Below are 27,998 nucleotides of genomic sequence, written 5' to 3' on the forward strand. Positions count from 1 at the left end.
ATCAGCTACGCGGCAGCAGAGAACTTCGATTTATTATTGCGTTGATGAATTTTTCCCATCTTTAATCTGTAGGGATTGTCATTCGGCCTGTTAGGTAGCACAAGATCAGAGAAATGATCAAAATACAAAATCTTGAAGCATTTGGGATTACACTTGGAAATTCTACTGAGAAACCACGGTACTAGCGCCATCTAGTGTAGTTGGACTAAATACAATGTCCACGTTTTGATTATCGAGTGAATAGACTATTGTCGGTGGGTGGAAAGATAATTGGTAGCTGGCTTTGACGTGGATTGGGTTTAACATATTCAATACTATCTCGTCATTGGTTACGTGTTAAGCTAATAAAGATCGACAAGTGGACTTCAGCCTCTCAGTTTATCTGTAGTTGAAACTTGAAGCGAACTTGTTCGTTCTGTGATCTACTCCGTGCATTTACTTGGAAGTTCGTGAAAAATTCATATCTATTCTTGATATATATTTTTACACACAAGTGTTTCCATTCACTCTCTGCATTTAAAATGGTAAGACTAATTGCTATTTCTCTATTGATAGTCATTTTTTTTTTTTATTCAAATCAAGTAGCCGGGATTATTGCATTTCGGTATTACATTACAATGTAGTAGTCTATTAAGGTATTAACCTACATATGACCTTCATGTGTTAACTATGTTATGACGTTGTGAGTCATTAATTGCACTGTCAACGAGTATTATGGTCGATTTCAGGGTTACGTCAATTAATATACATCAATTTTCATCAATCTGGTACCATGCAATCTATTTGTTACAAGTGAAACTCCCTCTCAAAACTGCTCTTTGTTAGATTAATCAAGCCATACTATGCTTGTTTATTCCCTCTAATAACATCAAATTTCGGCATTCCAGAAATACTTTTATTCCCAATGAACTTTTGGCCCCAAGTGTGTCTGAATATTGATGCACATACTAATTAAGTAAGAGCACCTTATCATTCCAGCAAGAGATTAAACCTGTTATATAATTGATAAGACAATCTCGAGTTTAATCTCTTTAAAAAAGTACTCTACCAACAGATATTGCACAATATTGTAAACACTTGACAAACTTAGTTGATAATTTTCACATAGTTAATCCCTATGCAAGCTAATAAACTATTCATATTCCACCGAGTATAGTTGTGATTTTTCAATAATCTACAATGTTCCAAAATACAATACCTTCGTACCCAAATTGTGTGCCACATGATTGATAAGGCCTCGTATGGGCACATAAATACATTAATGAAAATTTATAAATAAATCTATCAAAATTATCCCATAGTCATTCTAGTTTCCTTCAGGCTTTTTCTCATCCTTGACAATTTTTACAATTATTGTCAACAATTTCAGGCTGAACCAATAAATGTTGTCGTCACTGGGGCTGCAGGTCAAATTGCTTATTCCTTACTGTACCAACTGGCAGCTGGTTCAGTGTTTGGACCTGAGCAGCCCATTAACTTGAGACTCTTGGATATTCCACCAATGATGGAGGTACTTCAAGGTGTCGTTATGGAGCTGGATGATCTGGCACTCAACCTTCTCAGGGGTCAGACTTATTCTTTATGAATGTTTAATTTCTTTTTGTACTATTGTCTTCAGTCAGTAATTTGTTCTTCAACTATATACCGTGATCAACCTGAAAAATAAAAGATGCCCTGTTTTTGGAAATATGGAATTGAACTTGAATTCCCGTTTCAACACGAAGCAAATATCTACTCAAAGCTTAAAATATATTGTCAAGTTGTGTAACTAGTAGAATATTTTCACCCAAGTAAAATTAGCTTGTTTATAAATACAGCAATTTTCTGTCTCTCATGCTTGCCAATGAGAATGTGCATATATTTAGTTGAATCTCTACAATATCTGTAGGAATTTTTCGTATTTTAAAACTATTCTTGTCCATCAATTGCAAGACTAAAATAGGCCTTTACAATTTACGATTGTCATCGAATGTGTGGACATAATTTTATTACAAAATTTTCTGTAGCGTAAAATTTACGTTCAAGCATCTAAAAATACGTCAATTCTCATCAATAAAATTCGCTTGAATACTACAGTCTTTATTTTTCATCTTTAACTTCGTCAAGTTCAGGTGAGCATGGCAAGCAGCCAAAATATCTACATGGCCTTTGAATTTTTACTGTTGCATAATGTACCCAATAATGAGACAATATTTTGGTTACACACTCTTGGGTTGGCATAAACAGTGACAAGCTGATCATTAACTTACTTTTAAATATCATTCACTTTGCAGAGGTAACACCCACTGCTGACCCAGCAGTAGCATTTAAGGATGCAGCAGCTGCGTTCCTTGTTGGCGCAATGCCAAGGAAACAGGGCATGGAGCGCAAGGACCTGTTATCAGCTAATGTGAAAATTTTCAAAGTACAAGGAGAGGCACTGGATAAGTTTGCACGAAAAGACGTCAAAGTATTGGTTGTCGGCAATCCAGCAAATACCAATGCTCTAATCTGTTCACACTATGCGCCTTCAATTCCAAAGGAAAATTTCACAGCTATGACCCGGTTGGACCAAAACAGGGCCCAAGCTGCTCTAGCTGCTCGCTTGTCTGTACAGGTGAATAAATCATTGTTTATTTATTTATCACTGAATTCCTTGTGTTTTTGAAATGCAGTTGGTACTGCATTTTGCTAATAATTCCTAATTGAAGCAATATCAGTAGAAAATATAAATCTGGACCCAAGATTTTTCCCATTTTTTCGCTCTCGAGCTGCGTCTTTTGGTCTTTTATAATATCTGTTATCCTTCTTTCCATTTCAAATAGGTTGATCGCATCCAGAACGTAATTATTTGGGGAAATCACAGCTCCACCCAATATCCTGACGCTCATCACGCTTTGGTTCACCTTCCAAGTGGAGCGAAACCAGTTCCAGAAGCAGTTAATGATGATGCCTGGTTAAACGGAGAGTTTGTGGAGAAAATCCAAAAACGTGGAGCAGCCGTGATAGCTGCCCGGAAAATGTCTTCAGCTATGTCAGCTGCCAAGGCTGCCGGAGACCACATGAGGGATTGGTGGATTGGTACACGGCCCGGAAAATGGGTCAGCATGGGTGTCGTATCCGATGGAAGCTACGGTATTCCTAAGGACATAGTGTTTTCATTCCCAGTCACGATTAAGGATCATCAGTTCAAGATTGTTCAAGTAAGTGGGAGAGGAAATACTTCTAGTAACTTAATCTTCAATTCTTTATACTTAATATCGTATTTAAAACCAAATACTAGGATCTGCCAATCAACGAATTTGCAAAGGCTAAGTTGAATGCAACGGCCAAGGAGCTGGAAGAAGAGCGTGCTGAGGCCAACTCTGTTCTGGAGCAGTGACTAGACAGAGGGACTACAATTGCAATGAAAAGGAGAGAACAAACACCGGCAAAACTGTAAGCTAACTGTAGCAGGTTGCACTAAAAATGTATAAAGTAAATCCAAAAAAAAAAAGAAAAATTATTCACCGTTGAACCATGTTATTTTGTATCGAAATTCTAATAACTCTGTTTTATATGAAGTTGGGTATGTGTAATATGTATAGCATCTTACATACATATATATGCACACATATAATTAAATTGTTAATTGCAATTACTATTCATTAGAGGTACGAAAATGCTCAAGGAACCGATGAAGATAAAGGGCAGCATTTTGCACTATCGAGTATACTAGTGTCTATTTAGAAACCGATTTTTTCGACGCCTAGCATGACTTTAGTTGTCTGTTCTTGAGGTCGAAATAATATAAAAATTCCGTATCCTGTATTTTCAGCTCGGCATAAGTTTCTGAACTTGCATTTAATTAATATGTATACAAAATGAATATTACCAACGTGAACAAAGCCGCATAAATATGCAGTCTACTCCTAACATTAGTATTAATGTATTCCGATACTAAAATAAAAAACTGTAAAAGACAGTTTGTGTACTCGTGTAAAAAGTGTTGGTAGATGGCAAATAAACTCTTATCCGCAATGAGGTAGGAAAAAAAAATCTTTCTTTTATCTTTTTATATTCAAGTCTCCCTCTGACCTGTTAACCTAACATGCGAGTTACTTGATTTCTTATATTGAAAACAAGTTATCCGTTAATGAATTATTATCAAAGATATGATCATTCTGAGTTCCATCACGTATGTATCCCAAACTAACTTGTCCTTGCACTTTACTGTGTTAACTGTACGAATTGCTTGGATTCTTTTTTAGTTTAGAATCATTTATTCTCCCGCAAAGCTTTATTCACGTATATTTATTCATTAAACTTACACAAATAATTATTTTCCTTACAAGCTTTTATAGTTTGTCATCACAGTTATATCGCGGGTGAAAATAAATATTTCATATTAACTTTTTATTCGACATATGCACTCTTGATGTACGAAACATTAGGCAACTCAAGTTACACCTAGAAGTATGAAAGAAAAGTTTTAGTTGTTTATCATCTCGTATTATTAACTGTGGATGGCTTTCATTTACCATATGCGTAACTTTCATTTTTTGTTTTAATTACTGACTACATTGATATTTTCAGAATTTTAGAATTTTCCCAACAATTATCGATAAATTCAATGTAGGTTTTCCCCATTTAATTTAAATTTTCAAATAGCATCAATGTTTCAATTGATAAAATTCAGTATTTAGAGCAGTTCGAATTCCTTGAAAGTTGAATAGTCATTAGTTTGCATTTTTCCTGTATGCAGTATCGTATTGTCTTCGACTATTACCGCATTTTCGATCCATGCGCGATCATAATAATATTAGTTATTTGTTGAATTTTTTAAAAACATATTTAAATCTAACGCGATTCCACTAATTATTACGTACCTTACATATTACTTATGAGTGTATTTTTTTCATACTGGTGTATACTATCTTGTTAGTATTTCTGGCTAGATTTTTACACCACAGTTAATGCAACATATTTTTTTTATTACTTTTCCCAAGACTCAATATTAATAATAATAATTTATAATACAATAATAGTCACTATTCTGCACTTAATATTGTTAATTATTCTTTTCTTCACATTTATATTAACTTTATATTTTTCTTTCTCTAATCACTATCATTATATACTGATTTACGTTTATTTTATGTTAATAAATATTCAATTAGATGAGCATTAATACCATATTGTATGAATATGTAAAGTATGCTCCAATTGCCAAGTCTCTATTGCCTGGATAAAATCGTGGACTCCTATTTGACTATTTTCAACATAATTTTCCTTTTATAATAAGTAGTTCGAGAATATCACAATAAAAGCGAAAAAACAAGTAGATAATCAATTCCCGAAAATGCGATAATAGTGAATCAAAACATAGCGCCTGTTCTGTGATTTTTGTAATGGGCACAATTAAAAAAACAAAAATTAATAAACTTCTGTGGAACAGTAAATTTCATTTGTATCATTGTTTTATCCGATACAACTAGGGACTTGACAACTGTCTAGGATGAACACTCATCCACGTATTGAAAATATAATTATTCACCAAGTGCGGTTGTTTTATTATATATAACTATTTTCTACGTAGGTAATATTTATCACGAAAACAATCGAGTAAATATTTTTATTGGACGACGATTTTTGAGTTTTCTTTTCATATTTTTGTATGTTTTTCTATTTTGCTTTAATTGTATTACATTCAATTCAAGATTTCGATCGTTTTATGCAGAATTTCGTAAATTATTGTAGCACAAAAAGCAGTGTCACACTAGATATTTACTCCCAACACTCCCAAAATCTTTCTTTCTCCTCGAAAAAGAACTTGCTGCATACTACACGACGAAATAAAATGAAGAAATAAAAATTAGTTTTCACTACTAAGAAATGGTTGCAGTATTTTTTTATTTGGTTTCAACCAATTGACTGTTGCTTGTGATGCACAAGTCATTTATCAGAGTTTGTGTATTATATACTTATTTAGGCATGTATTGATACACGTTCAAGCTACTTTTGTCAATGTACTGCTAGATCGTAGCGCTTTTTATTTAAATTATGATTTTTTTTCGGCACAACTGACTAATAATGCATTATATAAGCATACGGACGTACATACATATAAGAGTATATAGCAACATAAATATATGTATATGTACGTGGGTATGTGAACATAAGTATATATGTATAATATGTATACTTTACAGATATGTATGCCAATATCTACTAGCATATGGTCTAATTTTCAACTGAGACGAAAAAGCCTTGTTTTTTTATTTATTAACTTATTATAATCATTGTTAATGCAATGTTCTCGAGTTTATCACTGATTGAAGAAACTTATCAAAGGTAATAGTTTTGATGCATCATCTCTTTAAATTAAAGAATAATTTCAACCCGCTTGCATATACGTAATAAAGAGATGTACAGGTGAAAATTTCTTAGGTAAACTAACATCTAGAAGTCATTCCGAATATATTATTCATTATCAATTGCATATAATTATCACAAATATGCTGAATGCGTGTAGATGAAAACAATTCTTTCAAATGAAATTATACATACATTATATATATATATATATATATATATATTTCATTGCGAATTTGTGACAGACGTTCATCTATCCCCATTCCTTACATATTAAACTGCCTGTGGTTGTTATCAAACTCAATTCAATCCATAAAACATAGACAGTTCATTTTTTCGATGGCTCAATTTTGTTTTCTTTTCTTTTTACTTACCCACAAATATGAATATTTATTTTCATTAAGTTACAGAATGCCTAGTTCAAGTGGAATCCTCTTTCTCGAGTTGCAGCCAAAAGCCTCACCTTTAGAAGCTCTTCAGTTGGATATTCTGGTAACTTTAGATAATGCACACATGTGTTTACTGAAGGAAAACCTCCCGACCCAGCATCAACCTTACGAACCACAGTTAATCTAGGATGCAGATTGCACAGGCCACCTGGCGGCAATGCTGAACAACCTGTCGCAAACTGAAGGAAAGCTTTCCGCTCGGGTCCCGTAAGTGATAGCAGAACATTCACAAATCGCTGGAATCCAGGACTGTAAGAAAAAAAGGAGATAAAATGAAATTCGACAAACTTAATCAAGCTGCCAACATCATTTCCCATAAATTAATGAGATATTTGCTAACCTTTCTCTAGTATATCCCAGTTTGGGCTCCGTGTAATTAAGTAAGTCCTCTCTGGTCCAGTGAGGATCTTGTTCCCCACAGAGCATGGCTCTAATTTCTTCTGGACTAAAGGCGTGTAATTTTTCCATTAAAAATACCTTGGAGAAACCAGCTTTAAACGCGTCTAGTTGCCTAGCGATACCTCGTTCCAAGCAGTATTTCACCGTCAGATCTACATATTCATGGACATTATCTAGTGTCACAGGAATATTTGCACTTCCTTCTTTCAGTTCAACTTGATCGTGTTCAAAGATTCGCGAGCTGGGGGCATAGCTCATTGTCAAAGCCAGATCTTCAATGGCAATTGATGTACCAGACGGATGAGTGATGTGTAACGAATCTCTCACTTCCTCTGTTAATGGACCGTCAGAGAGAGTTCTATCGCGTCTTGACACTAGGCTTTGGGTTTGTTTAAGAAACTCGCCTCTGACCGGATCTACAATGGCTAAATCGTCGATGTTGAGTATACCATCATACCAAGGTGTTTGCTCAAGAGAATATTGTGCATCAAGTTCGCCTTCTTCAGAGATGAAACTACTCGCCATGCTGGACGGCATACTCTCTTGTGGAACTGTATTTAATCCTATTCTTTCGTTGACGTTGTTGGTGATATCTCCGCGACACATAAGTTTCAAGAAAGGTTGGGATAGCGGTATATCCACAAGTCGATTATCTTGTAGAACTTTGGCTAAGAATACACCTAGGAACCAGAAATACCGGACAGCTCTGTCGCAAACAGCCGAATCTTGAGGTAGTGGAGCTGGGAAAAGTCCACTTGGTCTAACAACGTAGTATCCTGGTGGACGAATTTGTTCCCCAGGTGGGCAGGATTTCTCTTCATCGCAAGTTTGCTCGTCATCGCACAACCACAGGCCTAAATCTTTGCGTTGTAATTCAGCGGCAACTAACGCAAAGAATTCCAAAGTAGGTCCAAGGCCGGTACCTTCTTCACCAACAAACTGCACCTCTAGTATGCTTTTACGGCTTGCATGTACCTGTGAATGTAAAATAGTAATTCGTTCCAATTAAAAATTACATATTTTGAACACAGCTTTTTAAAAACGTGAAAAGCGATGGTTCCTTACTTTGAGCACCTGCTCAGCCCAGTCAAGTAATTTCTCTCCTCTGGGCACACTGACCCTCTCGTGTTTTAGTCTTCCTACTCTGAATTCATGGCTATCGTCTCGTCGGGGACTGAGCCCTGGCGCTCTTTGCCGTTCTAATACAGCATCTCTTTGGGTTTGTAGCCAAACTATTGACCTCGATGCTCCGAAAGCTGTACAACTGAAGTACAATCTTCTTGTCTCGAACGGTAGCAAAAACGGACAACTTCTTGCTAGCTCCTCACACCAACTTGGCAAGGCTCCAGCTGCGAGGGCTAATGGGTCTTGAATTTGCTGTACAACTTTGTTTGTAATCTTTTTAGATGTGAAATCGTCTGGATTGACCCAATAGCTTTCTGGATTACTCTCGTCCATAATAGTATCTTTATTCTCCTCACGCATCACACTCAGCACAAACACATGTCGCAAAAGTTGTAAGACGTCTTCTACTGTACAGGCACTTGTGTTCTGTATTTGATTTCGTGAATATAATGTTATTATGGGCGTAGCACGGCCGGATGATTCCTCGTCTTTAGCTTCTTTGTACACTATTCTGTTGGATGAACACAATAGAGAATTAACAGAATGGTCAAAAAATACATGAAATTCTAATGTTTTTGATCGGGAATTGTTTATAAGTAAATACGAAAATTATGTATTACGTATAAGTCGGTTCCCATATCCTCCTCAGTTTCTCCTGTCTGCTGCCCAATTCTGTAAGTTGCATTAACTCTTGAACCGCCTGGAATATTGTAGACTGAGGTTCAGTGAGAGGCACTTCAACATCAGGAACACCAGGGAGTCCTGGACCCTTCAGAGTCAAAGATAGTTTAGGACTTATCGGTAAACCTGAGCGTGTACTCATTTGTAGTTCACTGCCTGGTGGTGGAACTTCGAGATCTGTTGTCTGCACAGTGACATAAAAAATATAATTAAATGAACAGTAGAAGAACCTACAATACCACACATGTGAAAAAAAAATCAGACTTGATTAGCAAAAATTTTTCCTAAGAAATACGAATTCTTACCTGGTTAATATTTGTCCTACCAGGCCTTGGATCAAAGGCAGGTATTAGAGCGGAGAACTGGCGTTTTAGCACAAACTCATCATCCCAAGCTCGTCGTTTAGTAGGCTGAGGCTGTGCCTCCTCTTCCATGAACGCAGCCAGTAGGTTACGACTCACCATGACCTCTTCATATTCACCTTCACCTCCGTCACCTTCTTCTTCATTTTCTTCATCATCTTCCTATAGTTGCGAGGAACCAGTGTATGTTGGATTAGAGACATAGTTACAGAAAACGAATTTTCGCAAGCTTTACTTTACATGATTAATGCTGGCTAAATACCTCTTGCTCATTTTCTTCATTATCATCATCCTCCTCAGCAAGAGCTCCATCTTCGTCATCTTCCAATTCTCCTAACAGAGTTGGGCCACCTATACCACGGCCGCCAGCAACACCAGTTCCTGCGACTCCACTGCATGATTCGACAAAATCCTCGACACTAACCTGTAGCCACAACTTCTCATTACATTAAAGGAAAGCCCCGATCAGGGGTCTTTCTCTGTCTTCTATTTATCACGTGAACAATAGCGGCCAATAATCTAATAGCGATATTTTGAAAATTAAATAATACAGTTTTTTGTTTAAGACGAATACGAAACTTCACTTTTTCTACAAGATAATAATTTTATTGATTTCTTGACATGAGCGAAAATGAGTAAATCGATTTGACTTGTCACTCACACAATCATTTGTTTCATCGTTAGCATGGCACGTAATTAATGAAGGCAGATAAGAACCAAACTGCGCTGTAGGAGGGAATGCTACGAATAACTCTAATGTACGTAAATTGTAAACATTGAAACTTATTGAACACAATGCGTACTGTAACGATAGTTTATTGGAGGATAAAAAAAATTCATATTGAGAAAGTTGTGTCTTCAATGTTAATTATAGTGGCATTAGACAAAATTCCATGTGGTGTTCGTGTTTAAGTCAATAAGTAAGATTTGCTAGGAATGGAAAATATTTCCAAAATCAATGAAGAACAAAGTGAAGCTAGTGAGTGTGTAACTTAAGATAAAAAGCAATAGCGCTATCTACTAGTCCACCTACTATTCTGATTGGATCGAATGCAAATCGAAGTATAAATTTTATTATATGATCTTACCTGTTCGCTGTCACTACTTGTGCTAGTCAGAGACATAGTAAGAGCTTGACCAAGGCTAGGTCCTGTAGTTGTTGTAACTCCACTGCCGGCAACTTGGCCGCTACTCGTAAGACTTGGATAGCTCTGAGCAGTGCTGAGCAAGCCTCCAGGAAAGTTGGAGCTCAATGCTAATCTCACCAAACTAGACACAGAGTTTGGCCCACGAGGATTTGAACCGGAGTTTGAGTTTGGAGCTATGTGCTGACCACCTGCGGGACCTAAAAATTATTAAAATACCCAACTAATGCATCGTCAGGATGAAACAAATTCTCGTACCCTATTTACAAAAGTATTTCGAGTGGAATAAAAAAACACCTACTTGTAAAATAAAAGTAACTGAAACAGATGCTAAACTAAAATGGGATATAGGGCAGTTACACAAACTCAACTGGATTCTGAAGCAGTATTTGAAGTTTCAGTTTATCTCTTTACAACACATACTACACAGCGTTGCGTATACATTTGGAATTCACGATGTATCAGAGACAGAAATATATTGCAGAAACGAAAATGTTTGATACATCTCACAGTATGAATCTTTATGAAAATTTTGATTCTGATGTGAATTGATCTTAAAATTTAGTACTTCAAAGATTTCAGGCAACCAACTTGACAAATTATCTTGCAAGCTCTTTCAGTTGAACACTTCTAACGAGACTTTGAAAATCTCAAGTGATATTCCACTACCCAATTGTTTTGGAAAAAGTTCGCGCTAGGTTTGATTGTTTATTGTAAAACTTAGAACCAATTCAATTAGGAAATATAGATCTATGAGGGGTTAAATATACTTTCTAAATACCGAACTATTTCTGCTCCAAAAGCCAATACATGGTAATAAACTATCCTGAACGGAAGAAAAAAAGACTTGGATCTGGGAAGAGCATGTGAGTAAACCAAGCAAAGCAATTCGAAAACAGACCCAAAGTTCGTCTGCGAGCCATTGCAGCAAAAGTCTCTAGGAATCCGGTAGCTGCTGCTGGTTCCAAGGTATTGTTAGCTTCTGTACAGGTAAGATTTGGTACAGATACAGACATGGGATTTGTTACTACGATGGGACATCCAGGAGCATTCTGAGATGACGAACTAGCTTCTTTGTCACGCCCGCACTCTTTCATGTCTATTGTAACAAATATTCCATGCGTGATTTTTTGATGAATTTCAAATGGAGATATTACATAATTTACTAATCAGCATTCAACATTTGCAGCTTCACGAATAAGTACTCAAAGATCAAGTATTTTTTAACCATTCTTGGGTTCCCAATATATCGTAACTACATGTTTGGCAATTAGTAAGAATTTACCTATATAATATATACATATGCATATATTTGAAACGATTCAAAATGCTCAGCTTCACTGGATAATCATAAATTATTAGACTGCAATGTGACGTAAACGTGAAAAGAATAGATGAGAAGTGAAAATCAAATTTTATTATTTCTAAGATCTAAAACTTTTGCTTTAAAGTCAACCAACTATGATAAGTAATTGGTAGAGTAGACAGATTTCATATTCAATTACTCACTGTCAGTGATTCCTGGATGATGTCGAGTCACAGGTCGAATCCTCATTGAACTTTCATCAGTCTCACCAGACACGCTAATCCTAACAGGAACCAAACCAAGTAATTCCCCACTCAAGAAACTGTTAGTATTGTTACGCAACCTGTCTGCACCTTCGCGCATACGATCCAATACCTCTGCTGCTTCCAAACTCAACAGGCCACTTGCAGGCTAAAAAAATTTTTCATTTTTCCAATTAAACATTTGAATTTTGTAAATAATTTATACGGTCCAATCATAGTCGAACTTACTCAAATAAAAATGGAAAATAAAAAAGAATAAGCAACAGCGCATTTGTCGATATTACGGCAGTTAATCAATTAATTTGTGTGCATTAAATCAGAGCACATGAAAAAAGCTTGTTATTACCTTGTTCCCTCGAACTGTAGGAAAGTGAGGTTTAGAACTGTTTGTAGCACGATTACTGTTGCTGTTAATCGAGTATTCGGTGTTCAGAGCAAGACTTTCAACAATAGTTGCCAAATCACTGGTTGCGTCGGGTCTTGGATGTAAAACAACAGAAAGTTCACCAGCTGCACTGGCTGCGCCTTCTCCAGTTACTGCTACAACTGCTTCCGCACGAGCCACTGACAGGACGCTCTCTGCTATGGACTCTGCTTGCTATTTTCACAATGGTACACAATTCTCTTGTTAGGGACAGGATTAATTTATGAAAAAATAACCATGCGTTGTATTTGAATTCTTAGTCCCCCCCCCTCTCCCCTCCCAAATTGTACTTCAAATTTGTATATTTGAGGTAGTCACAGCGATAAATGCTTTTTGTAATAAGAGGGTGATAATTGTTACGTTATTTCAAATCAGAACTTCGATACTTATTTAGGTCAGATTAAATTGTTTATAATCGAAAGTCGATTACATTATCGACCTTACCTTTGCAGCCAAATTGTCAGCACTCGCAGCTTGGTCTGTCGATGCGACAGATCCTCGCATCACAGCATCTGTACAGTCTGGTAAACTGGGTGTACTGCTAGACTTCCTGCTGGTTAGTACACTTGCACCATTTTTAGTTTTCATGCCATTTTCACTTTCCACACCTGTGCTCACTAGCCTTAAGTCGTATTTTCCTTCTGCACCCATGCGATATGAGTTCGAGCCACCATGGTCCCAAGTTACATCTATCCAACCATTGTGCAATTCTCCCGTTACTGTCCCTTCTCCTGAAGTAATAAATCAGGTAAAATTTCGTTATTCCTGACCAGAAAATTCAATCAGATAATAATAGTCTTTTGAACTCAATATTTTGGAATATCAGGTTCATCTTAGTCGAATTTTTCCTCAATAGAATCATATTACAGTGACAAAATACCGTATTTTGAATTATAACCAGCCATCTAAATATCCAAGAAAACAGATAACTAACCCGGTGGAACACCATCCTGTTCTCTCCATTTCCAGTCAAGTCCTCGAGCGACACGTGCGCCCGCAACCAAATGCCTAAGAACTTGAGTTCTAACTAATCTCCTCTGCCTGCGTACGCTCGCTTCAGCTTCCCTAGCAGCTCGACCTAGATCTTCGCAAACTCCCGTAACTTCGCCATAAATTTCCAAACCAGACATGGACAGGTAATGCGTTTGACCAGACGAGTTTTTGCCAGTTTGCTGTAAGCGAAGATGGCGCCAACCCTGAACCTCTTCGGCAGGAGGTTCAAGAGTCCAAGTTGCCGTACTTCCAGGTTCATTGAGAGAACAGTCATCAACATGCGTGTACAAGGTAATCCAGTTGATCCCATCCTTTGATACCTGAAACATTGTTATATTTATTAGTCACCGACTTTATTCTGATAACTTAGATCAGGCTTACTTGGAACATCCAATTTCTCAAGGCACTTCTGCCGTATCCTCTGGCGTGCCTCAAGCTGTAAGCACTTGGTACAAGCCATACACCTAGGTCTACTGAGAACCAAGCCCGCTTGTCATCGTTTGTGTGACAATTCAAAGCCGACGAATCGCGACTCAAGATATCCTCAAGTCGGCCGTATGGCAAAATACGACCATCGCTGGAAGTCACAACAACAAGTCCATACTGGCCTGGATTAACCCATTCCGAACTAGTTCTGAAATAAAGATAAAATTTCTTGGTTTTAAGACTTGCAGAGTTAAGAATTCGGAGATGGTTTCTCTAAATTTATTTATCTCTTGTATTATACTGACAAAAACATGCTCGCGTTATAACTCACTTGGCGTTAGTTCCAATCCAGTATATTAGTCCGTTCTCATCGAAATCGTACTGATATTTGAATGACATCTTGTTACCCTCTTTCAGTTTTTTGACAAAGGTAAATGTGGATCTATCATGGTCATGCCATTGCTTCGCAACCATTTTCAACAAGTGATGTTCCAACTGTTGTACAGTGCTCAACGGTTCCATTTTCAAACCTCTGCCAGATCGGTCAATCAATGCACTTTCACCCGCTGCTTTTTCCAAACGGAAACGTAGCCTCCTTGTCAAAATCTATGGGTGGAATTTCAAGTTAACTATTACAAATCGAAACTGGGTATTTTGTTACTTGGCTCAATAATTCGAAAATAAACTTTCAATACCTGAAGTCCGTATCCAGAACCTGGTGTATCATACAAATATACAGGAAGTTTTTCGATTGATTCTAGCACAGAAACGAGCTTGTGGACTAAAACTTTGGCAGAGCTCTGTTCATGGTTGATATCATCAGCTTGGAAACAATTTTTGAACAATGCTATCCTCTGAAGCCTCAATTTTGTAGCTCTCAACGATGGTGGTTGTGGTCCCGGTGGCGCAGCTAAAAGTGCGAGTAAAGTCTGCACAAGTCCACTAGAATGCAATTCATAAGCTGAAACTTTTCCCTCTTCATTCAACAATATCTTTAGTTCTTCTAACGTGTTTTGCAACACATTACGCCATTCACGATTTCCAGACTGCTGTTTTTGACAGGCCTTTTCTATCTGACTAACAATTGTTCCAAGTTTTGCCACCACTCCACGAGGTTGAGCCTGAGCTACTTTGAAATAGCGCTCATATATTTCTTGCGCTTGACTTTTAACTTTTTGCTTGATTGCTTCAAGTTTAGATCGTAGACGTTTTCCACGCTTGCCAGCCCAGCCAGCTGCAAACTCAGGGCCTGTAAAAACCACTTCTCAGTTAGGAATATGGTGACCACCAAAGTTTTATGCTCACATTCCTCATGACGTCAAAAGGAACTATGATTCCTGGTTCAAAGTTTTACTGTCAACTTACCCAAACTTGTTTCAGCAGTAAAGGAATGTTTAGTGCCCCGATTTGATTCGAAAATAAATCCAGGCAAATCTTCTCTCAGAATAGTTGCTTGCTGCTGACCGTCGCTATTATGGATGTACAATTCACCTTCTCTTCGACTAGAGAGAGCCCAGTTTCCAACTACCAATCGTGCCGTACCCGGGCGAGAAAGAAGAGGCTGGCTTATAGAATTTGGTTTAACTTGAGTGCGAGCTCTTTGCAGCTTCTCAAGAAACTCTCCACGATTTTCTGCAAAATTCAGTTCAGTATAAGCCAACGCTATTGTAGCAATTATTATTTTTATTATATTGGTTTCAAGATTATGGAAGTATAATGAAGAATGATACATCTCTTAAACATGTTTATACACTCAGGATTATTCAGAGCACGTTTGCAGTTATTGGGGATTTGCAATATTACAAAGTTATCGATTAAGGATTCATTTAAAAGATCACATACCTTCAGTAGTGAGCGACTCTGTATTCCGTCCCTTCCCTGTAGGCAGTTAGTAAAACCAGTTAACACCTATTCTATTTGCTAAATTCTAAAATTATTTACAAATGATATATAATTAAGTAGTAGATGAGTTTATTGTAAACAATAAATTTGAAAAGAAAATAATACAAATGCAATTGATACAGATTAAAAGGCATGTTAGGCCTTACAGGCAAATTGTATGTTGTTAACGAATAACTCACCCGTTGTATCCGTACCACCCTCTGGGCTGCCACTCGAGTACATTGTCGCCAGTTTGCCATCGAGGATAAACCTGAACCAGCCATTACTTCCGTTTGACAATTCTAGAGCAGCTGCGTCCGACCAAACGTACAGACAATCACGTCCTCTGCAAATACACCAATCCCTCCAATGATAAGCTCTGCCAACTAGAAGTTCCCTAGCATCTTCGATGGTTTGTTCTTCCCCGCATTGACTAGTCTCTGATTCTGGCTCCGTCGCCAATGTAGCAACTTTGGAGAATACACCCAGTCTTGCGAAATGTTCCAAAAATTCATCTTTTCCTTTCACCATTAGATCTTGGATCATTTGGAGGACGATCAAATGCCCATCTTCATCTTCCTGTCAACATTAAATTTTACATTGTTTTCTTGAAACGTTTTTTGTCACAATATTATATATATTCGAATATTGTAATTGTCCAACTGATCGAGATTGGAATATTTGTAATTAAACTTTCACGAGAAATGATGGGTCCAACATTCTTTCCAAAACCAAGAAAAGATGAATGTGAATGCTTTCAGACAGTTCTAAGTAATATTTTGGCGCAGCAAAAATTTCCAAATTAATAGCATACTATAAAATTATTCGAATTAATTATTATACTTATTACTCGTATTATAGAACAGGATAAAAAAAATTCATTCGATGCTGCAACACATTATGGTAACATTGGGACGTATTATGCATTGTTACTTTCAAGAAATAGTTTAATATTACACAAAAATAACAAATCTCAAAGCAGTATGTATTAGTTTGGATTTGTTAACACGTTCATGAAAAAAAAGGTCATATGCATCGACAATATTCAGGACAAAGACTCATAGAATTCCATCTTGCAGCACTACACAGTTAGAAAATAATTTTTTTTTAATTAAATAAAATAAAATAATAAGAATAGAAGGATGACATATTCGAGTAAGTTTACTCAGCAGCTTTCACATCTTGTAATTCTAATGCACATTTTACACCTGTGAACTGACTCTATAAAATTTCGAAGAGTATTCATTACTTCTCCAAAGCATAGCTTGTTACAACACATGAAGGATTTCAAGTATGAACTTTGTATTCTTCTCTTCTGGAATATGTCCTGTTAGTGACCACACCAGCAGCAGGCAGATGGTAAGTACGATTTAAAAAAATTATGAATACACATATGTTTGTTCTAAAAATTTGTCTTCAATTGTTCAATATTTCCAGTTATCATGTCTGATGCTATAAGAAAAAATACGGCTAAGTAATAAATTTTGTTCAATTTTTGTATACCTGTTTTTTTCTGACAGTGGGTTGGATTGCTTCTGCAGTAACGAGGGAAATTAGAATCTCGCAACTTGTGCCTCAAGTGTACTGTTGAGGTTTTAGGTTTTTTTGTGCGATCCAATTGAAATCGTAATTTACTTTGATAATTTTTCTCACAAACGGTCTGTTCAGCGAATTAAATAAATTGAATTGAAACAATCGATTATTATTTTCATCTCTCTATGTTATATGAAGAGAAAATGAATAGGAAAGGGAACGTTCAAGCAGAGTGCAAGAGAATGGAACAATAGACGTTACCGTCTTTTCGATAATATACTTCTGGGTACTAGAAGACTTGCGCGGAAGAAGGCAGGGCAATTTTGGGCCGACGAATGACTTGGGAGGCGATGGCGATACGTAGATCTCTGCCTCCTGCGAACAATCTTACCTGAGTAAACGTACCTGCCTGCTGCCTTTTGTGATACACTTTTCACGTTTATCAATTTAATTACCGTCATAAAGTTTACATAAGATTTACTTTGGAAATAAAAATAGGGATAAGCCGCTGAAAATATTTTTTGATATGAATAATTTATTTTCATAACTGAACTCACCTCGTTATCCAACACAGTAGCGATGACCTCTACCAGTGTTGCACCGCAATCCGTTCCTTCAGATCCACATGCTTCGACAAGCAGCTCTGGCTGAATGTAGTGTACCATTTTTCTGATTAAACTTAGACTAGCTTTACGCACACTAGACAGCATAGTGGACTGAAACGTGGCACAGAAAACTGGCAACAATCTCTTAAGGTAAACAGGAGCCATCTCTGGATCACCCTTAGGCTCGGTAAAGTTCTCAACTTCGGTTTCTGGTTTGCGATTCTCTTGATTAGGTGGCAACATCCATTCCCCAGGAGACTGCAGTATCGCTGCAACTTCCCTGTGACCTTCGTCGACACGTTCCCTAGCCTTATCTAGTGGTGTTTTACCGTCTTCATCCCTCAAATCCGGATTAGCACCATGTCTGAGCAAAACTTTTGCGATAGCTGGCCTTCCAAAGCAAGCTGCGTAGTGTAAACTGGACGATCGTTGGCCCTTGTTAACGTCTGCTCCTCTGTCGCATAAGAATTCTACCATTTCTTGCGTACCAAAAGCAGATGCCCAGTTCAGAAGAGTTTGTCCAACGTCATCCATGAAGTTAACTTCTATACCACCAGAGTCTATGGCTTCTATTAACGCATCTGTATCCTTTGATCTAATACAGTCGATTAACTGTCTATGAGACTTTTCCCCGGCACTATCAAGTCTCCTAAGTCGTGGTAATAAAGGACCAGACGAACCCCCCGCTGCACCTCTGCCTAGAGCCGATCTTCCTTCAAATAATAGAACTAAAAGCAAGTCTACTAATCTCATTGAATCTAGGGCACATCTTTCGTCGCCCTTTAAGGCTTTCTCTATCGCGTCAGGCAACTCGGAACGAAGTAAATCGTGCGTTATCGATGGAGACCCTCTGCACAATGTTGATAAGAGGCTAATTATCGTTGAAACTGAAGCGCAAGACTTTGGCTCTGGGGCTGGAGCTGTCGATGTTGTAGACGGAGGTGGAGTTTTTGTGTTACTTGATGTAGTAGCTGCAGATGCACCAGGTCCAGCTGCGTTTGATAACCTGTGGACGTGGGGATGCATATTTTCAGTGAATCATGCAACCTAACAGTTTAGAGTTCAGCTAGATGATTCAGGTAGTTTCCCAAACTTACCTATAAAGTAATTCTGAAACTAAGCCATGGGAAGCTAAAGGAGCTGGGTCAACACCTCTTCTCGAAAATCTATCAGCTAACGAGGCGAAACACCTTAATGCACCGTCAGCCACATGGGCATCTTCGTGCCTCAGCAGAGTGGATAAAGCTTCAACGCAATCCGGCAATGCCTCATCCTGCGGCTCAACTTTTCCACACAAACGAGAAACAACTGCCATTGCCGAATGCAATGTGTCACGGTGTACTCGGGCTCCATGTTCACGTATGAATGACAAGGCACATGGTAGACCGCCGGCTTCAAAAACTGCTCCTGCTTCCCTAGCGCAAACAAGCTCCAAGACCTACAACAGAATGCATAGATACTTTGAAATTGTATAGAATTTCTGAATTGTAGAATATAGTTGGATCCTTTATTTCGTAAGTATAGCTGTCGTATATGATTCATTTGTATGCACTCATAAATGATCCAACTTTTCTACCTTGATACACTGTTCAGCTAAATCTCGACTGGCTCGAGATCCAAGTCCTGCTCCAGAAAGACGACCGCAAATTGCTTTGACGGCACCTTCCATGGAAATTACTCTTCGTGTACATTCTGCTGATACATCGAGATAATATGTGATTGCACGAGCTGTGACTTCGAGCACACTGTCAGGGGCAAGTTCATCCAAAAAGATGCGACAGAGGGCTGGGAGAAACGTCCGTGGAGGGCAACTGGAAGAAGTTTAAAATGATTATTCATCGTTTTCTGAATTCATTTATTTCAGTGCTGATTCAAAATTCTGGATCTTAATTTCGTCCATTTTTCAATGTTCTTAACTGAAATACCAGATGTCGATCTTAAAATAACTCACCTTTCGAAACATCTATCAACATTATCGGACATGAGTAACAACATGCACAGCTGTTCTAGGGCTATGAGTTGCATATCCCTTTCGTCCCCTTGGCCCATGCTGAGCCATTCTAGCAATGTTTCTGGGTCTACTTCTGCCATCTGAAATAATAATGTCATGATACTGAGTAATAATAAACAAATAGGAGGTCCAAGTTATTGTGTATTTGAGATACGGAATCAATTTAGCAGGATCTGCAGAAGCTGTTGGAGTATAAATCTCTTTGTGTTAAAAAATATGTAGTATCTTTGTGACAAAATCACTAAGGGTAATTTTATTTAAAAATTCTGCAGTGATAGTGAATAGATAATCTCCAATATACTTTTATACAAATTGCACACAATTAGCCACTGCAGTTGCCATGGTGTCTGTAATACATGGCGTCGTTTTCAAAGAAATGAGTTATCAGACAGGTATCGTGTATTTTGAATTCACTTGAGTTACTTAAAAATATACATTTAAAATAATAGGTCAAAGAGTAAGAATTTATAATCATCGGTAGTATTCTATAATCTTGATTTATTGATTATTGTGAAGAATATCCTTGATCAGTGGGATCTTACTTGAGCTCACACATATACAATTGTAAAAAAATAAACATACCTTTTCAGTTTACCAGAGCTGGTCCAAATATTCGAATTATTAAGTCTGAAACATAAAATAAAAATTTAACAAAAACTGTTATCATAGTGATCAAAGCTCTCAATTTTCAGCGATTCAGTTATGATGTTTACAGTCGAGAGCAAGAATCAGGTAAAATCAGGCTCGCATGAACACAGTGTGGCCTCGATAGAATAAATCATTAATGTACGATGTGTAATGTAAATTCTACTAGAGTCTTAGAGCCACAAACTTTTCTGGTATACTTTTCCACTCAATATTATTATGGTTGGTTTTTTGAAGTAGTATCGAAGCAGTGAAACCATGTGGTTGAAAAAATTACCTAAAGAACAGAATTGTAACGGAGCATATTTCAAATTAAATGTTTAATAACTATACCAATATTGCAGGTGACTGACAAACAATGTTTAATCTTATGTACGTGGCGGATTATGATCTTCGAATCTTCAAATTTTTTAAGCTTTCCTGAATGATTTAAAAGTTTGTTCCTGTTACTAGTTTGACATAAAAATACGAAATAGTTTTTACTAAAGAAAGTGCATTGCTTTAGTGTGCAATGAGAATTGACATCATCACTATAATCAAAGTTCGTAAATTAGACTATCGTGATTTACAAACCCTTATTAATAGTGAAAACATGTGGAAGTTCGACCTTAAAAAATATGTGTAATGTAAAAAAAAATTATCAGCTTGATGATGAAAATGATGAACTTAAGACATAATCTTCTTACTTTTGTACTATAAAGACATTAACATGTTGATTTGTAGTTTGAATAAGATGTTACGATTAAATCATGATTCGTTGACGATGAAACCCGTTACCAAGCAAAATTTTCAACCAATCTCTGAGTCCGAATGTGAAAAATTATTCGTGAAGATGAATATGACAAACTCGCATTCAAGTTTCAAGATACTAAATATAAGCGAAGATAAAAACAGAAATCTTAGATTCTGAGTAGATGAATTAATGAAAATGAAAAAATGCAACATTTATATTTATTGCGAAATTTTCTATAATTCATTGCAACATCAACCAACGATGCTAATTCTTTTCTCCGAATCAAATTTCGACCAAGCTGAGCGAGTCGTTCCTATAGACAAGGGTCGTGACATAGTCAGCCTTTGTGATGTTAAATAAAACGCAAGAATACTTGTCCGGGCAATCTATTGAGTCATGCAAGAGACCAAGTAGAGAAATTAGGTAAATTTATTCAGTTTTCGGTTTAGTGGATGATGATGATGGTGCTGATAGTAAGTACAAATGCGACGTAATTGTCTTATAAGTGTAACAAAAAGATGTTGCATTATTTTTCAAACGAATTCTGCACCAAGGTATAAACATACCCGCGTATACATGCGAATATACTTTGGGTTCACGCACGCCGTGTAATCCAATGGATAAAAGTTCGTATTCAGTAATGCAAATAGAATCAAGGCCATTGAACAATATAACGAATAACAACAAAGGTGCATCGTGGGCCGAGAGGAGAAAATTTCACGGGTATGAAAGGCATCGGGTACTTAGAATTTCGGAGCTAATGATTAACGGCAAAAATATTTGTCGTAAGAACCGGGCGCTCGGAACGTATAACTAGAATAACAACGTTACGGATTTGCATGCGATACGCTCGATGGACGGGACACGCGCTGCGAAACGTACGATTAAGCGAAAAATACATCGTAACCCATTTTAGCAAGAACGATGTTGCCGCAATACATACGTACGTACCGTTCCTTAGTTTTCCATCCTCCGTAGGTCGTCAGGTCGTCATACTTCCTCGGAAACAAACATTCTTTCCTAACCAATTATCGTCACTCTTCTTTCGTGCAAACTACCATTCACGACGCCTATCGAAATACCTACTTTCTTCACGAAGAGACACTATTTTCAATCGTGTTTTCGTATTCTGCCATTTACTATTACTTGTGACGTGCGTTCAACGTCCCAAGGGTCTCGAATGTATTGAAAGCTCGCATAACGGGAGCGACGGAACGACAGCCAGCGATGCGTGGTCATGTGACCTTCTGCGCTGACGAAATTCGCCGCAGCCATCCGCCGTGGTCGAAGCGCTTCGCTGCTATCGAGGCGGCGGTTCAATTCAAACCTTACTTTATCACTTGCCGAGCGTTGCTTGCTTTTTTTGACGTTTATTCGCCTCGTATTATCCTGTTACTCGGCAAAACTTGACACAGACGTTATCTGAAATATAAATTTTCTACGATTGATCAAATTTCATGATTCATGAGGGACTATGGAATGTATCAGGCTGTTAGATACGCTGGATCTTTTAGGGCACGCAGGCGTTTGCGTGGGTACCGAAAATTCTCAGCTCCTTCAAAACTCTTTGTTAATTCTGCAGAACGAAAATCATTTCCGCAAATGCTATTACTGGGGACGAATTAATGGGATACAAAACGACTACCATGTTGCTTATGGTTACGAAAAGGAATGTCTTAGTGGTCGGGTATATTTTTATAGGTGAGCAATTTTGTAAAATTCCTGATATCACCTCCGTCTACCGTACTTGGATAGCATTTTGCAACGAAGTTTATAATTATAATTTAGTATCGAATTATTCGCAACTTTCGATGTCCGTCATATTTCACGAACTATGATTATATTTCAATCCTTACAATTAGCACAAACTGCCTAGACTGGCTGTTGATGCCCAAAGTGACAAAATGCGGAAGGTTTCTAACACCATTGGCGGTGACAAGATTCGAAGGTGATCCGTCGATAATCACCAACGTTTATAAGGCGAATCCACCTTTTCCACCGAACGAAGACTCCAAGCGGCATTATGATGTATTTTTTATCGTAAAATTTACTTGACAACAATATTTAATCTTCTAATAAATTTGCTATAAACTAGGGGCCTATTCCAAAAGAATTAAAGGAAGAGGATCGTCTGGCTTCGCTTGTAGAACTAATAAACGAAGATGCGTTCGTCGTTCCCAGGGGCGCTTGGTTCAAGTCTCCCAGTGGAGAAGTAATAGAAAATGCGGGATTCGAAGGGATAACTTTCACCGAGGCTCAACATCTGCGATCATTTTTGCACGGTCGACTTCCGCAACAAAAGTGGAATACGAATCTGCTGACTAGATCAGATTACAATTACGCTGTTGATTTTCTAGACACTATCGACACGGATGTTCCAGAAGGTTCGAACTACAGCTGGCAGTTTATTTTTCTACGACAACTTGAAAAAGAACTTTTAATTTGTACCCCTAGGATGCTGGAATTTACAATTCGTGCTTGGAGGTCGTATGGTTATTTTACACAGCCTGTACTGGCCGGGAATGACTTTTTATCATAAATTGAACTCACCTCATTACGGATCAATGTACATCGGACATGGGAAGAAGAATTTAGATGTACCATTCATGGTTTGATATATTTCGAAAACATCTGCCCGAAGAATAAAAAATTTAATCGCTCATCAATTCGAGAAGATCGCCCTTTAATGACATCTGAATCGTATTAACGATTACGGGATTAATTTCCTGCAAGTGAAATTGTTAATTGATTTAATTACAGGCATACAGTTGCCTCAATGTAAGGAAAGACTTTCACATGATAAATATATTTCATAAATTTAATAACAAAATCACATTCAATTACACGTATTTATTACCTTGAATTTTAAATCAAAATATAATAGCTTAAGAAATGATGGTAATTTAATTGAAAAAAATTTAGGAAAAACAATGGGGTGTAATCATTCGACAAGATAATGCTTAAAATTTGCACAGAAAATTTCAATAACAAAAACGCCAAAGGAAAATATTTAGAAAATCGTAGCTTACAATTAGATTCGTATAATAATCGCTCTTATGAATTCTAAGAATTTCTCTATTGAGTAATATGTTACCCTCCCCCAAACATTGCCTGCAGTAATTATGAGTAATTTTTGTGGTGCCTAAGGCGAAATTATTTGATTTATTATCAAGTATTCATTACGTCAATACCTCGATACATCCATCAAATTAATTTTTTTTTACTATACACGTTCCAGTTCTAAACGTTTGTATAAAATGGTCACTGATGTGATAACAGAGTATGAAATTAATAACAAAGACGGACAGATTCGCCACCTCAAAAACGGAATCTCACGATCTATTACCTATAATAAAAGTTAGTCTTCGATTTATTTCAATTTCTAATCCTCTCAGATTCTCACATTCACAGAATTAATATAACTACGTTCAAATATTTTATACGCCAGGGAAAAAAGTATCTAACATTAACTATCTACCATATAAAGGAATTTCTGGATTATCTCAGTACATCGCGGTTCACTTATACCGACCAGTTTGGATCTCACAATCATAGAACTTTGTGTCCAAAATGGCGAAAAAAAAGCTCTTGTAGTTACTATTACGGTAATATTGGATGACAATATACTAGTCCTAGGACGAATTGTAGTTAGACCATATTACAATAAAGAGAATAATGTTTACCATATACCAATTTGTATTCCACTTTTTGTAGTCAGATTCACAATAATTGTTTGATTACACAGGATGCGTTACAATCATGTAAGAGCCAATACAGTTCTGAGAGTAATCATTTTGAATAATTTATATATTTTGGGTTTAATACGTACCGCATACAGAGTTTTTAGCTCCTTTCTGGACACAGAAGTATGTGATCTGTGAAATAGGATACTCGATTTTAAGCATATACTATATAATTTGATGCCTTCTACAGGAGTCGAGTGTCCTGCGTTGTATAAATGAACCTATATGTCTAGAATGGAGCGTGGCGCTCTGCGAACTCTTACAAATCATAAACGATATGACTTGCAAGATTTGGTGATTCGATTTGTTTAATGCTTCAAGATTATTTTATGTTTTGGATCTGGGAATGGACTGTATTCAATTTTGTAAGACATGGGAGGAAGAAGGAGGGCAAACAAGGAACAAATTCATCAGGGATAGAGGATGTCGTAGTGGCCAGGTCGGTAGAGAAGGTGAACAGCCGGTGGTACTCCCTCTGGAAAGTCGTGTGCTGTTGCTTCTGTTCCAGCACCTCGATCCATGTAACGCACTTGTACTCCCGTTCCCAACGCAGCACTCATCGCTATAATATGGATGTGATCCGATTCTTTGTACATTGGCTCCACTTCCTGTATCAAGAGAAAAATGATATCATTGTGAAATGCATTACTTGAAATATAATTCTTTTGAAGTATTACTTTATAAAACTTTGTTCGAATCGACATGATTTGGTAAAATCTGACATCCACGATTTTGACAGAATTTAAAAGCAACAATCACAAAGCCAGTGATATTTTCAAGTATTTCAGATTTGCAACTTCTATTGGAAATTTTGTCAACGTATCGGCTGTAGTTTTTTCATACATTGAGTATTAACAACACACCTGATGGCAGAACTCAGCAACCGTGCGATCTCCTTCGATAAAATGCTGATAAAAGTCAGCCTCGCGTTGCAGCTGGCCAGATGCTATTAACCTGAGATAAACGACAACATAATCGGAATATCCTTGTTCGTTAAAAAGTTTATGGAGCTCTGAGCGACTAGCTTCGGTACCACCGCCCACTTTGTCGATGACTTCCATGAACTAAAAGCACAAATTTAATTCGAGTATTTTTCTGAAATTGTTGGTGTAATAATTCGAAATTGCACTTAAAAGGATATGGAAAGGATTTCTCACCGTATCGTGAAAGTCTTCGACAGTAAATTGTGGGAATCCTAAAGCAACGAGATTTTCTTTGCTCTTAAGTGCGAGCTCCCTGAATTTCTCAAATTCATCTTTAATGTCGATCAGTCTTTCTAGATAAGCGTAACTGAAAGCACGGAAGAAGCAATTGCCATCGGGTCTGGTCCGCCGGATGTAAGAGTATTTTTGTCCTAAGGTTTTAGCTTTGGAAAGATAAACCTCATCCTCCAGGTATTCACGCTCCAAACTTTGGAGCGGTTCCTTCTCCCCTACTAATGCTATCGACTCGGAAATCTGCAACGTGGAAGCAGAACTTGATGAGTTGCTGACGAAAAATTTCTAGCTTGAGAGAAAATAAATAAATAAATTTTTAACCTCTTTTTCTATTCGCCGCTGCTGTTGCAGGATCAACTCATCTTGATTGACTTCTGCAACAAAAGTAACAAGGTCAGTTGGTACGAATGATTATTTATACACTTATTCTATTAGCGTTGACGACCTGTGTTTTCTGCCGGCTTCTGTTGCGGTGGCTTGTTCTCCATATTTCGATTAATTTTCATTAATTTCACAGCCACTGTCAAATCACCCAGCCGAAAACAAAAGCCAAATCCCTGTTGCGGCCATTCATTGGAAATCAGATGTTTTTTTCGTGCGGAATCCTGGCGAGGCTTGCCACTTATTTGAAATCTATTTTGCCGACGGCCGATAGAACAGGGAATTTTCAAACTGATTCGCTCCAACCGGAAGTCTTTCCGTATGTATTTACTGTCGATAAAAAAGGAGAACCAAAGAAACTTGGTCCCAGAGGAGTGTCCCAGGGTGCGTATAAGGCAACACAAACTCTGACCCACATGCTGAGAAAAGTTCATCAACCTAGTACACAATATGAATCACGAAAAATTAGAATAACCAGACGGTATAATGATTAAGAATGTCTTTTGCTTCAATCCGTACTCCATTTATCAATTCCGAAGAGAATTTTCGTTATTGTCAAAATTGATGTAGATGAAGTGTGGTTTTATTTTTACGAGTAATCTTCTTAATTTATACGTACTATCGTCACTTCCTCCGAGAAACATTAACGTGATGTAACTCTACGTACCTATTTCAAGAATGAACCATTATCCCGATTACATGAATTGGATATTTCAGGGAGATTTTCAAAACTTTGAAACAGAAAGTTTTTTGGATCTAAGTATTTAGCACCAGTTTATAAAATAATGAGAAAAATGTTTCACGTGTATTTCACATGTGAATGCGGAATGTGGGAATGTATTCCACTCAGGAAATCAACATGGCCACTGTTCTCTCACTTGCGATTTTATTTCGGCTATACGACACTTTCGGTAAGTCATCAGTTTTTCAGCAGTATTTTACGCTGAACAAGATGATAGCAGGAATAGTTTGATTACGATTTGACATTCAGCAGACGCCTGAAAAGTCATGTCAGAATTCATTCAAAGTTCACTTGTACCGGTTCAATATCGATTAGCTCACATAATTTATGATTGGATTTACTTGAAAAAAGTAAGCCGTTAAAGACCTGGTATTTCTTATAAAATATGGTGGTCGCAGTTCTTGGATTCCCTGACTTTTCAATTACGCTGGCTTTGGCGATAAAGTTATGTAGACTTTTGATATCAATTTACTGATGATCGTTGAGAATGTCGCACTGACTTGAATGCGAACCAGTGAAACAATGTACCTGGCAAGCGGAAAGACAAACGGCTATTGAAAAACAATAGCTGGCAAAATAGACAATGGACCCAGGGGCGTGA

General features: G+C 37.3%; 4 protein-coding genes across 10 annotated transcripts; 2 read left to right on the forward strand and 2 right to left on the reverse strand.

Moving 5' to 3' along the window:
• Positions 1-279: 279 nt before the first annotated feature.
• On the forward strand, positions 280-3,754 carry LOC124407451 (malate dehydrogenase, cytoplasmic). Its single transcript, XM_046883580.1, has 5 exons — positions 280-524; positions 1,370-1,565; positions 2,274-2,596; positions 2,805-3,182; positions 3,263-3,754. Exons 1-5 carry the CDS (start codon positions 522-524, stop codon positions 3,359-3,361), a joined length of 999 nt encoding a protein of 332 aa, XP_046739536.1. The 5' UTR covers positions 280-521; the 3' UTR covers positions 3,362-3,754.
• Positions 3,724-22,524, reverse strand: LOC124407450 (E3 ubiquitin-protein ligase HECTD1). 7 transcript variants are annotated; one of them, XM_046883575.1, is made up of 24 exons: positions 22,266-22,524; positions 20,519-20,563; positions 19,877-20,016; positions 19,502-19,736; positions 19,023-19,363; positions 17,878-18,931; positions 15,988-16,366; positions 15,749-15,784; positions 15,272-15,538; positions 14,602-15,155; positions 14,238-14,512; positions 13,862-14,114; positions 13,422-13,800; positions 12,932-13,218; positions 12,410-12,661; positions 12,004-12,211; positions 11,396-11,593; positions 10,438-10,685; positions 9,612-9,785; positions 9,293-9,511; positions 8,927-9,171; positions 8,247-8,817; positions 7,123-8,156; positions 3,724-7,031 (listed from the first exon to the last, which is right to left on the reverse strand). In XM_046883575.1, the coding sequence occupies exons 3-24, from the start codon at positions 20,014-20,016 to the stop codon at positions 6,749-6,751; spliced, it is 7,632 nt and encodes a 2,543-aa protein (XP_046739531.1). In that variant the 5' UTR covers positions 20,519-20,563; positions 22,266-22,524; the 3' UTR covers positions 3,724-6,748. The 7 variants fall into 7 exon arrangements, with proteins under 7 accessions (XP_046739531.1, XP_046739532.1, XP_046739528.1 ...); XM_046883576.1 differs by having other exon boundaries at positions 9,612-9,773; positions 10,438-10,694; XM_046883572.1 differs by having other exon boundaries at positions 10,438-10,694.
• Positions 22,525-22,788: 264 nt separating this feature from the next.
• LOC124406820 (radial spoke head protein 9 homolog) lies at positions 22,789-23,967 on the forward strand. The gene is made up of 4 exons (XM_046882440.1): positions 22,789-23,015; positions 23,177-23,342; positions 23,410-23,698; positions 23,769-23,967. Exons 1-4 carry the CDS (start codon positions 22,789-22,791, stop codon positions 23,927-23,929), a joined length of 843 nt encoding a protein of 280 aa, XP_046738396.1. The 3' UTR covers positions 23,930-23,967.
• Positions 23,968-25,111: 1,144 nt separating this feature from the next.
• Positions 25,112-26,870, reverse strand: LOC124407054 (ubiquitin thioesterase otubain-like). The gene is made up of 5 exons (XM_046882857.1): positions 26,720-26,870; positions 26,596-26,648; positions 26,215-26,514; positions 25,921-26,121; positions 25,112-25,665 (listed from the first exon to the last, which is right to left on the reverse strand). Exons 1-5 carry the CDS (start codon positions 26,778-26,780, stop codon positions 25,468-25,470), a joined length of 813 nt encoding a protein of 270 aa, XP_046738813.1. The 5' UTR covers positions 26,781-26,870; the 3' UTR covers positions 25,112-25,467.
• Positions 26,871-27,998: the final 1,128 nt, after the last annotated feature.

Source organism: Diprion similis, chromosome 6 (assembly GCF_021155765.1).
Source record: "Diprion similis isolate iyDipSimi1 chromosome 6, iyDipSimi1.1, whole genome shotgun sequence".
Lineage (NCBI taxonomy): Eukaryota > Metazoa > Arthropoda > Insecta > Hymenoptera > Diprionidae > Diprion > Diprion similis.